Source organism: Mobula hypostoma, chromosome 5, assembly GCF_963921235.1.
Source record: "Mobula hypostoma chromosome 5, sMobHyp1.1, whole genome shotgun sequence".
NCBI lineage: Eukaryota > Metazoa > Chordata > Chondrichthyes > Myliobatiformes > Myliobatidae > Mobula > Mobula hypostoma.
This window is the reverse complement of record NC_086101.1, coordinates 106,424,862-106,436,275: the sequence shown is the minus strand read 5'-3', so window position 1 is coordinate 106,436,275 and position 11,414 is coordinate 106,424,862. Positions and strand designations below refer to the sequence as shown.

At 57.0% G+C, this 11,414-nt stretch overlaps 1 protein-coding gene across 1 annotated transcript in view; it reads left to right on the top strand.

Moving 5' to 3' along the window:
- efnb3b (ephrin-B3b) overlaps positions 1-9,437 on the top strand; it is a 175,452-nt gene extending 166,015 nt beyond the window's left edge. Inside the window, exon 5 of the mRNA XM_063047572.1 lies at positions 8,032-9,437. Within this exon, the coding sequence (XP_062903642.1) occupies positions 8,032-8,450 (419 nt within the window). The 3' untranslated portion in view covers positions 8,451-9,437. The remainder of the gene's footprint in view (positions 1-8,031) is intronic.
- Positions 9,438-11,414: the final 1,977 nt, after the last annotated feature.

Here is an 11,414-nt window from a genome sequence, read left to right as displayed (position 1 = left end):
GAGACTGTATCTGGGTGTGTGTGTGAGAGAGACTGTATCTGGATGTGTGTGTGTGTATGTGTGTGTGTGAGAGAGAGAGAGACTGTGTCTCAGTGTGTGTGTGTGTGAGAGAGACTATATCTGGGTGTGTGTGTGTGGGAGAGAGAGACTGTATCTTGGGGTGTGTGTGTGTGAGAGAGACTGTATCTGGGTGGGTGTGTGTGTGAGAGAGACTGTATCTGGGTGGGTGTGTGTGTGAGAGAGAGACTGTATCTCGGGGTGTGTGTGTGTGAGACTGTATCTGGGTGTGTGTGTGTGGGAGAGAGAGACTGTATCTTGGGGTGTGTGTGTGTGAGAGAGACTGTATCTGGGTGGGTGTGTGTGTGAGAGAGAGACTGTATCTCGGGGTGTGTGTGTGTGAGAGACTGTATCTGGGTGTGTGTGTGTGTGGGAGAGAGAGACTGTATCTCGGGGTGTGTGTGTGTGAGAGAGACTGTATCTGGGCGTGTGTGTGTGAGAGAGAGACTGTATCTCAGGGTGTGTGTGTGTGTGTGTGAGAGAGACTGTATCTGGGTGTGTGTGTGAGAGAGAGACTGTATCTTGGGGTGTGTGTGTGTGTGTGAGAGAGAGAGAGACTGTATCTGGGTGTGTGTGAGAGAGAGAGAGACTGTATCTCGGGGTGTGTGTGTGTGAGAGAGACTGTATCTGGGTGTGTGTGTGTGAGAGAGACTGTATCTTGGGGTGTGTGTGTGTGAGAGAGACTGTATCTGGGTGTGTGTGTGAGAGAGAGACTGTATCTCGGGGAGTGTGTGTGTGTGTGTGAGAGAGACTGTATCTGGGTGTGTGTGTGAGAGAGAGACTGTATTTTGGGGGTGTGTGTGTGAGAGACTGTATCTGGGTGTGTGTGTGTGTGTGTGAGAGAGAGACTCTACCTGGGTGTGTGTGTGTGAGAGAGAGAGACTGTATCTGGATGTGTGTCTGTGTGAGAGAGAGAGAGAGAGACTGTATCTGGATGTGTGTGAGAGAGACAGAGAGTATCTGGGTGTGTGTATGAGAGAGACTGTATCTGGGTATGTGTGTAAGAGAGAGAGGGAGAGACTATCTGGGTGTGTGTGTGAGAGAGAGAGAGAGACTGTATCTGGGTGTGTGTGTGTGAGAGAGAGACTGTATATGAGTGAGTGTGTGTGTGTGTGTGAGAGAGACTGTATCTGGGTGTGTGTGAGATAGAGAGAGAGACTATCTGGGTGTGTGTGGGAGGCTGTATCTGGGTGTGTGTGTGAGAGAGAGACTGTATCTGGGGGGGGGTGTGTGTGAGAGAGACTGTATCTGGGTGTGTGTGTGTGTAAGAGAGAGAGGGAGAGACTGTATCTGGGTGTGTGTGTAAGAGAGAGAGGGAGAGACTGTATCTGGGTGTGTGTATGTGAGAGAGAGAGACTGTATGTGTGTGTGTGTGAGAGAGACTGTATCTGGGTGTGTGTGAGAGAGAGACTGTATCTGGGTGTGTGTGTGAGAGAGACTGTATCTGGATGTGTGTGTGTGAGAGAGAGAGAGACTGTGTCTCAGTGTGTGTGTGTGAGAGAGACTATATCTGGGTGTGTGTGTGTGAGAGAGAGACTGTATCTCAGGGTGTATGTGTGTGAGAGAGACTGTATCTGGGTGTGTGTGAGAGAGAGACTGTATCTCGGGGTGTGTGTGTGTGAGAGAGAGAGTGTATCTCGGGGTGTGTGTGTGTGTGTGAGAGAGACTGTATCTGGGTGTGTGTGTGAGAGAGAGACTGTATCTTGGGGTGTGTGTGTGTGAGAGAGAGACTGTATCTCGGGGTGTGTGTGTGAGAGAGACTGTATCTGGGTGTGTGTGTGAGAGAGAGACTTATCTCGGGGTGTGTGTGTGTGTGTGAGAGAGAGAGACTGTATCTGGGTGTGTGTGTGAGAGAGAGACTATCTCGGGGTGTGTGTGTGTGTGAGAGACTGTATCTGGGTGTGTGTGTGTGAGAGAGAGACTCTACCTGGGTGTGTGTGTGTGTGAGAGAGGGACTGTATCTGGATGTGTGTCTGTGTGAGAGAGAGAGAGAGATTGTATCTGGATGTGTGTGAGAGAGACAGAGAGACTGTATCTGGGTGTGTGTGTGTGTGAGAGAGACTGTATCTGGGTATGTGTGTAAGAGAGAGAGGGAGAGACTGTATTTGGGTGTGTGTGTTTTAGAGTGTATCTGGGTGTGTGTAAGAGAGAGAGGGAGAGACTATCTGGGTGTGTGTGTTTTAGAGACTGTATCTGCGTGTGTGTGTGAGAGAGAGACTGTATCTCGGGGGTGTGTGTGTGTGTGTGTGAGAGACTGTATCTGGGTGTGTGTGTGAGAGAGAGAGACTCTACCTGGGTGTGTGTGTGTGTGTGTGTGTGTGTGAGAGAGAGAGAGACTGTATCTGGGTGTGTTTGTGTGTGAGAGAGAGACTGTATCTGGATGTGTGTGTGTGTGTAAGAGAGAGAGGGAGAGACTGTATCTGGGTGTGTGTGTAAGAGAGAGAGGGAGAGACTGTATCTGGGTGTGTGTGAGAGAGAGAGAGACTGTGTCTCAGTGTGTGTGTGTGAGAGAGACTATATCTGGGTGTTTGTGTGTGTGTGAGAGAGACTGTATCTGTGTGTGTGTATGTGTGAGAGAGAGACTGTATCTCGGGGTGTGTGTGAGAGAGAGACTGTATCTGGGTGTGTGTGTGTGGGAGAGAGAGACTGTATCTCGGGGTGTGTGTGTGTGAGAGAGACTGTATCTGGGTGTGTGTGTGTGTGAGAGGGAGACTGTATCTCGGGGTGTGTGTGTGAGAGAGACTATCTCGGGGTGTGTGTGTGAGAGAGACTGTATCTGGGGGTGTGTGTGAGAGAGACTGTATCTGGGTGTGTGTGTGAGAGAGAGACTGTATCTCGGGGTGTGTGTGTGTGTGAGAGAGACTATCTGGGTGTGTGTGTGTGAGAGAGAGACTGTTTCTCGGGGTGTGTGTGTGTGTGAGAGAGACTGTATCTGGGTGTGTGTGTGTGAGAGAGACTGTATCTCGGGGTGTGTGTGTGTGTGTGAGAGAGAGACTGTATCTGGGTGTGTGTGTGTGAGAGAGAGACTATCTCGGTGTGTGTGTGTGTGTGAGAGACTGTATCTGGGTGTGTGTGTGTGAGAGAGACTGTATCTGGGTGTGTGTGTGTGTGAGAGAGACTGTATCTGGGTGTGTGTGGTGTGAAAGACTGTATCTGGGTGTGTGTGCATGTATCTGTCGGTGAGAGACAGTACCTGGATGTGTGTGTTTGTGTGCATTCACAGACCTGCAGGAGTGTTTTCTGTGGACCGGACACACGTGTCCAGGGCAGGCCTGTGTACCTGCTGTCCTCCCACACCTCAAGATGTGTCCTGGAGTCCAGACCAGTGCAGGGATTCCTGAAGGCAGCCACGATGGTCTGGGGGCAGTGCTGAAGACCATCTGTGCTTGGTGCACTCGCTCACAGCAACAGCGAGAAGCTGCCTCCTGTGTGAGGAGGTGCCTTGGAGGCAAACAGGCTGCTGTGCACTGGAGCAAAATCTCTCTCTCCGTCTCGGGTGTGCTGTGTGTGAGAGCCAGGGGCTGTTGTGTGATCTAGAGCCTGTGTGTGTGATGGTGTGTGGCCGGACAACCTGTACAGCCCTTGGGAAGTGTTGCTGTTAAATCTGATGGCATGTTCAATCTGTCCCATTCCTATGCAGTCACGCCACTCTGCACATATCCACTCCCAGGGACTGGGGATACTGATGGGTTGACTTAAAGCAGAGGCTGATAGAATCTTCATTAGCCAGGGTGTCAAATGTGACGGGGAGAAGACAGGAGAATGGTGTTGAGAGAGATAATAAATCAGCCATGATGGAATGGTAGAGCAGACTCGATGGGCTGAATGGCCTAATTCTGCACCTATGTCATGGGAGAGTCTGGAATGACCTCAGGGGGTTCTTGGGGAGTGAGGGGATGGACAGTGAGGATAGTTCCCCATGATGGGTCAGATGTCCTGGTTTGTGCAAACTGGAGTTGGGGGGCTGTCCCTCCCAAAGGGTGTTTGTTGTGGGGGTGGTTCTGGACTGTGGCACAACAGTAAACACGGGGCTGCTGGCCTGTGGGTGATGGTCTTAGGGAAGGGAAGGAAAGGGGGCAAAGTGAGAGGGTGTGGTGACAAGGAGAGATATGGGGAGGGGGGGCTGGGGTTGAGGGAGAGGAGAGGTAGAGATTCTGGGCTGGGACAGAGTGCAGGGTCTGGGGGTGAGGGGGGAATGCAGGGGCTGGGGGTGAGGGGGGAATGCAGGAGCTGGGGTTGAGGGAAAGGGGGGAATGCAGGGGCTGGGGGTGAGGGAAAGGGGGGAATGCAGGGGCTGGGGGTGAGGGGGGAATGCAGGGGCTGGGGGTGAGGGAAAGGGGGGAATGCAGGGGCTGGGGGTGAGGGAGAGGGGAGGAATGCAGGGGCTGGGGGTGAGGGGGGAAGCAGGGGCTGGGGGTGAGGGAAAGGGGGGGAATGCAGGGGCTGGGGGTGAGGGGGGAATGCAGGGGCTGGGGGTGAGGGAAAGGGGGGAATGCAGGGGCTGGGGGTGAGGGAGAGGGGAGGAATGCAGGGACTGGGGGTGAGGGAAAGGGGGGGAATGCAGGGGCTGGGGGTGAGGGATTGTTGGGGAATGCAGGGTCTGGGAGTGAGGGAGAGGGGGGAATGCAGGTGCTGGGAGTGAGGGGGAGGTGAGGAACGCAGGGGTTGGGGGTGAGGGAGAGGGGAGGGACGCGGGGGTGAGGGAGAGGGGAAGGCAGGGGTTTGGGGTGAGGCAGCGGTGGGGAACACAGGGTCGGGGTGAGGGAGAGGGGAATGCAGGGACTAGGGGTGAGGGAGAGGGGGGAACGCAGGGTCTGGGGATGAGGGAGAGGGGTGGAATGCAGGGGCTGGGGTGTCTGCACTGATCCATGGTCTCAGTGTTGAGAGGGAAGGGGTGGGGGTGAGAGAGGGGGAGAGGGAGAGGGATGGGGATAGGGAGGGAGGGAGGGACGCAATGGAAGACAGGGAGGGGGTGTTAGACGGACAGAGTGAGGTGAGAGAGGGACTCACCAGTTCAGGGGCTCCTGGCTTCTCTATCACTCTGCGCTCACCACCGAGCAGCAGCTTTTCAGCATCTGGCTGAGCTGAGGGACTGTCACCGTTCCTGCCCAGCAGCCTGTGGGCTGATTATACACACTGCCAGCTTCCCCACCTGTCTCTGCACACAGTGGAAACCGAGAATACAGTCTCCCCGGTGCAGGACCACTTCCCCCTCCCTCCCTCCCTCCCTCCCTCCCTCTTCCCTCTCCCTCCCTCTCCCTCCCTCCCTCCCCTTCCCCTCCCTCCCTCCCTCCCTCTTCCCCTTCCCCTCCCTCTCCCTCCCTCCCTCCCTCCCCCTCCCTCCCCCCCTCCCCTTCCCCTCCCTCCCTCCCCCTCCCCCCCTCCCCTCCCCTTCCCTCCCTCCCCCTCCCTCCCTCCCTCCCCCTTCCCCTCCCTCCCTCCCCCTCCCTTCCCCTCCCTCCCTCCCTCCCTCCTTCCCCTCCCTCCCTCCTCCCTCCCTTCCCCTCCCTCCCTCCCTCTCCCCTTCCCCCCTCCCTCCCTCCCCCCCCTTCCCCTCCCTCCCCCCTTCCCTCCCTCCCTCCCTCCCTCCCTTCCCCCTCCCTCCCTCCCTCCCTCCCTCCCCCTTCCCCTCCCTCCCTCCCTCCCTCCCCCTTCCCCTCCCTCCCTCCCTCCCTCCCCCTTCCCCTCCCTCCCCCCTCCCCCCTTCCCCCCTCCCTCCCTCCCCCTTCTCCCCTCCCCCCTTCTCCCCCTCCCTCACTCCCTCCCCCTTCCCCCCTTCCCCTCCCTCCCTCCCCTTCTCCCCCTCCCCCTCCCCCCTCCCCCTTCTCCCCCTCCCTCCCTCCCTCCCTCCCCCTTCCCCCCTTCCCCCCTTCCCTCCCTCCCCCTTCCCCCCTTCCCCCCTTCCCCCCTTCCCCCCTCCCCCCCTCCCTCCCCCTTCCCCCTTCCCTCACTCCCTCCCCCTTCCCCCCTTCCCTCACTCCCTCCCCCTCCCTCCCCCCTCCCCCTCCCTCCTCCCTCCCCCCTCCCTCCTCCCTCCCCCCTTCCCTCACTCCCTCCCCCTCCCCCTTCCCCCCTCCCTCCCTCCCTCCCCCTTCCCCCTTCCCCCTTCCCCCCCCTTCCCCCTTCCCCCCCCCCTTCCCCCCTTCCCTCCCTCCCCCCCCCCCCCTTCCCCCTTCCCCCCCTTCCCCCCTTCCCTCACTCCCTCCCCCTTCCCTTCCCCCCTCCCCCCCCCTCCCTCCCTCCCCCTCCCCCCCTCCCTCCCCCCCTCCCTCTCCCTCCCCCTCCCCTCCCTCCCCCCTTCCCCTCCCTCCCCTCCCTCCCTCCCCTCCCTCCCTCCCCCTCCCTCTCCCTCTCCCCCATCCCTCCCTCTCCCTTCCCCCCTCCCTCCCCTCCCTCCCTCCCTCCCCTCCCTCCCTCCCCTCTCCCTCTCCCTCCCTCTTCCCTCTCTCCCTCTCCTCCCTCCCTCTCCCTTCCCCTCCCTCCCTCCCTCTTCCCTTCCCCTCCCTCCTCCCTCTCCCTCCCTCCTCCCTCTCCCTCCCTCCTCCCTCTCCCCCCTCCTCCCTCCCTCCCTCCCTCCCTCCCTCCTCCTCCCTCTCCCTCCCCCTCCTCCCTTCTCCCTCCCTCCCTCCCTCCCTCTTCCCTTCCCCTCCCATGCATCTTTCACCGTCGTCATCTTCCCATTCCTCAGTGACACTCCCCACCTCCTGTGCATTCGTGCCCTCTTCTTCCTCCTGCTTCTACCCATCCTTCCTCCTGCCCACCTCCCCTCCCTCAGCCCTCCAATTGTGATGGGCTGGTTTCCTCATGGTGACACCCAAGGGTGTCAGAGTTCAGACTGATCCCAGTGGGAGAGTAGTAAACATCAACCAGGGAGATGACGGGGGGTTTCATCGCCGGGTGCTGGGTGGTTTGAGTTTGGGGTGACCTGTTGGAAGAGAGACAGTTGTCCTGTGATTAGGCTTGGGTTAAATTGTAGGTGGCTGGATGGAGTGGCTCGTTGGGCCTGAGGGGGATCGTTCTGTCCGGTATTCTCGGAATCACAATCAGGGTTAATATCACTGGGTCTCCAAAAAAATTTTTAAACAATTGTGTGTATGCACAGAGTGGTGGGTGCTGGGGTAGTGATGGAGGCTGATACAGTAACTTGGAAGAGGCAGATAAACATGCAGAGAGTGGGGTGCTGGAGCGTACGCGGGCAGATGGGATTAGTTTAATTTGCATTGTGGTCAGCACAGGTATGATGGGCCGAAGGGCAGGTCCCTGTGCTGTACTCCATGTTCTGTGACGGAGGGATAGATTAGGGTGGGCTGTGGACACAGAGACTTCTACAGGGGTGGGGAGGCAACTTTTGGGAGGGGGACCGACAGTGAGGGAGAGGAACTTTGGTGGGGGAATAAAGGGGATCCTTCAGGGAGAAGGGGAATCCTGCAGTGTCGGGGGGTGGAGAGGGGGACTGCTGGGCAGGAGTACCCGGGGGGCATCTATGGGGAAAGGGCCATTCAGGGGTGAGGACTTTTACAGGTTGGGAGGACCTTTGAGGAGGATGATCTGTGGAAAGGGTTCCTGGGGGGAGTGGAGGTGAGTATTCGGAGGGAGGGGGATCTTTAAGGAGGATGATCTTTGCAGAGGGTTCCTCAGGGGAGTGGAGCTGGGTATTCGGAGGGAGGGGGATCTTTAAGGAGGATGATCTTTGCAGAGGGTTCCTCGAGGGAGTGGAGGTGGGTATTCGGAGGGAGGGGGATCTTTAAGGAGGATGATCTTTGCAGAGGGTTCTGCGGGGGAGTGGAGGTGGGTATTCGGAGGGAGGGGACCTTTAAGGACATTTGGGGGAGAATCTCCTTCTGGGGAGGTCGTGAAGGGGACCGTAGGGAGGAGGGGTGACATTTGGGATGAGGGAACCTTTGGGAATTGGGGGTTGTTGGTGCAGTGTTGGCCTCTCTGCCCTCATGTCCCTCTCTTCCTCCCTCCCTCCAGCCTCCCTGGGCAACAGCAGCGGGAACATGGATCTTGGGCCTGGCTCGGCTGCCCCCTCCCACACAGCACTGATCGCGGGCTCCTGCGGGGCGTCGGCCTTCCTGCTGCTCCTAGTGGCCGGTGGCCTGGCGCTAGCGTGTCATCGGCGGAAGAGGCGACTCCACCGGGGGCAGCCGCCGGACAGCCTGAGGTCAGGCCTCCACCTTGGTGCCCTGGGTACGCCCAAGCGTGGCGGCGGGGTCGGGGGCGGAGGCAACAACAATGGCTCGGAGCCCAGCGACATCATCATCCCCCTCCGGAGCTCGGACAGTGCCTACTGTCCTCACTACGAGAAGGTCAGTGGAGACTACGGACACCCCGTCTACATCGTGCAGGAGATGCCGCCCCAGAGTCCCGCCAACATCTACTACAAGGTGTGAGGCTACGTGGTGAGGGGAGGGGGAGGGTGTAGGCTCCTTCGTGAGGCAGGCAGGAACCACACAGGAGGACTGGAGTGAGAGCGGGCCCGCAGGACTTGGAGAAGTTCCCTCTGAAAACCACAACACTGCAAATCCAGAGGGTCCCGCACCAGCTGACACCATTTCACCAATGTTTTGCTCACTGGGGAGAATTGGGTTGTGTCACCCCTCACTCATCTGTACCGTAATGGTCTCTTGCCAAATTTTCAGACACAGAATGACACTCTCTCTGCACCAATGCATCACACACTGACATGGACAAACACAGTGATGCTCCCTCTGCATCATCCATAACACACTCCCAGGGTCAGACCTCCACACTGTCCAATCACACACTCCTGGGGTCAGGCACAGACTGAAACTCCCTCCACACCATCCCATCACACACCCCCGGGGTCAGACACAGAGTGAAGCTCTCTCTACACCGTCCCATCACACACTCCCGGGGTCAGACACAGAGTGAAGCTCCCTCCACACCATCACATCACACACTCCCGGGGTCAGACACAGAGTGAAGCTCTCTCTACGCCGTCCCATCACAAACTCCCGGGGTCAGACACAGAGTGAAGCTCCCTCCACACCATCACATCACACACTCCCGGGGTCAGACACAGAGTGAAGCTCTCTCTACACCGTCCCATCACAAACTCCCGGGGTCAGACACAGAGTGAATCTCTCTCTACACCGTCCCATCACACACTCCCAGAGTCAGGCACAGAGTGAAGCTCCCTCCACACCATCCCATCACACACTCCTGGATCAGATACAAAACGAATCTCCCTCCACACCGTCCCATCACACACTCCTGGATCAGACACAGAGTGAAGCTCCCTCCACACCGTCCCATCACACACTCCTGGCGTCAGACAGAGAGTGAAGCTCCCTCTACACTGTCCTATCCTGGGAACACTCACAACACGCTGGAGGAACTCAGCAGGTCAGGCAGCATCAGTGGAAAAGATCAGTCGACGTTTCGGGCCAGAACCCTTTGTCAGGGTTCCGGCCCGAAACATCGACCGATCTTTTCCACTGATGCTGCCTGACCTGCTGAGTTCCTCCAGCGTGTTGTGAGTGTTGCTTTGACCCCCGCATCTGCAGATTATTTCGTGTGCCCTATCCTGGGATTCCATTCCCATCCTCAATAATGAGCTCAGAGTTATTATCTGCACCATTGCAGCAAGTGTTTGGCCTGTCATCTGGCCGAGTGTGGCTGACTCCTGATGCCCCTTCCTGACCTGTGTCGATGGTTGTCTTGCTGGCCGCTGGGTGAGAGCTGGGGGTTGGTGAGAACCACAGCAGCTCTGCTCACCTTTGCACAGACTCAGTGCATAGAACGAGGTGTCCCACACCCTTTGACTCCTCCTCCCAGGAGCAGGGGAGGGAATGGGATTTGCCCAGACTGTGCATGGAGTGAGGTGTCCCCCACCCCAACTCCCTGAATTGTGAATGCTGCCCTCCACACAAGGGTGAAGACTCACACTTCCTCCCCTCCCCATCTCAGCCAACCCCGCTCCGCCACCACCTACATCTCATTGTCACTTCACTACCTCCCTTCCTGAGATAGCTTTCTGCCCCCTCCTCTACCCCCACCTCTCTTCATTTCTCTCCTTTCCACTTCCCTGCTTCTCTTTCCTCCGCTGCCACTCTCTCCTCACCTTCTCCCTCTCGCCTCTTGCTCCCCCCCACCTTATCCCAATATCCATCTCTGTCACACTCTCCCTCTAACCTTCTCACTCACTCTCTACTCCACCTGCCTCTCCTTTCCCATCTGTCTCTGCACACTCGTCCCATCTCTCTCTCTCTCTCGATCTGCAATTAGTTGCTACCTCTTCCCTCCTTCCACAATGTGGATGTAAGGATCTGTGTGTAGCAGCCGAACTTCCCCAGCTCTTTTATAAACTCCGTGTATTTTTGAAAGTCTTTGAGAAAAAAGATAACTTGGCTGAGCACGTGTCTCGTTTTACATACACTGTTTGTAAGTGATGTACATAATTACATTTTTTACCCTTTTTTAATTCTTGTAAAGAAATACCTGTTTCCCTTGACTGAAAAATGCGCGTAGATTTTAAATTATGCAAAAAATACTTAAAAAAAACAAATTAGCACTGGATTCAACAAAAAAGGAGGTTGTGTTTAGTGTAAAATGAATTTTCAGAATTGCAAACGTGTCTGCTTATTGAGTGACCAGGAATCTGTTTCATTGTTAATTTTGGTTCTGTTCGCAAATGGATTACTGATGTTCTTTTGTAATTGGTAACCTCACTGGACTTACTGTCAATAAATGAGTTTTTTTTTTAACAACCTGTCTCCATCAATTCGTTGGTCCTTTCTTCCTTCAGCACAGGAGGTCAGTCGACCTATTGACCCCGAGCAGGCTCTGTGATCAAACTCTCCAGTATTTCCCATGCGTTCCCTCCGGAAGCCATTGTTGAATCCACTCCCAACACAACACCTCACTGAAGAGAAAAGTTACCTGTCTTCCCCTCTGGTTCTTCTGCCGACCCTCTCCACTCTGCGTCTTCTGGGCACCCGGCCTCCTGCCTCGGGAGCAACTCCCCCTCATTCACTCCATCCTACCACTCTCCGACACCCCAACACTTCCATTCACCCCCCCTACCCCTCCATCTCACACCGCCTCTCCCATCCATCTGCCGTCCCAGCCCTCCCCTCTGTCTCCCCACCCAGCCGGTCCCCTCCATCTCCCTCTCCCCACCCAGCCTGTCCCCTCAATCTCCCTCTCCCCACCCAGCCTGTCCCCTCCATCTCCCTCTCCCCACCCAGCCGGTCCCCTCCATCTCCCTCTCCCCACCCAGCCTGTCCCCTCAATCTCTCTCTCCCCACCCAGCCGGTCCCCTCCATCTCCCTCTCCCCACCCAGCCGGTCCCCTCCATCTCCCTCTCCCCACCCAGCCTGTCCCCTCAATCT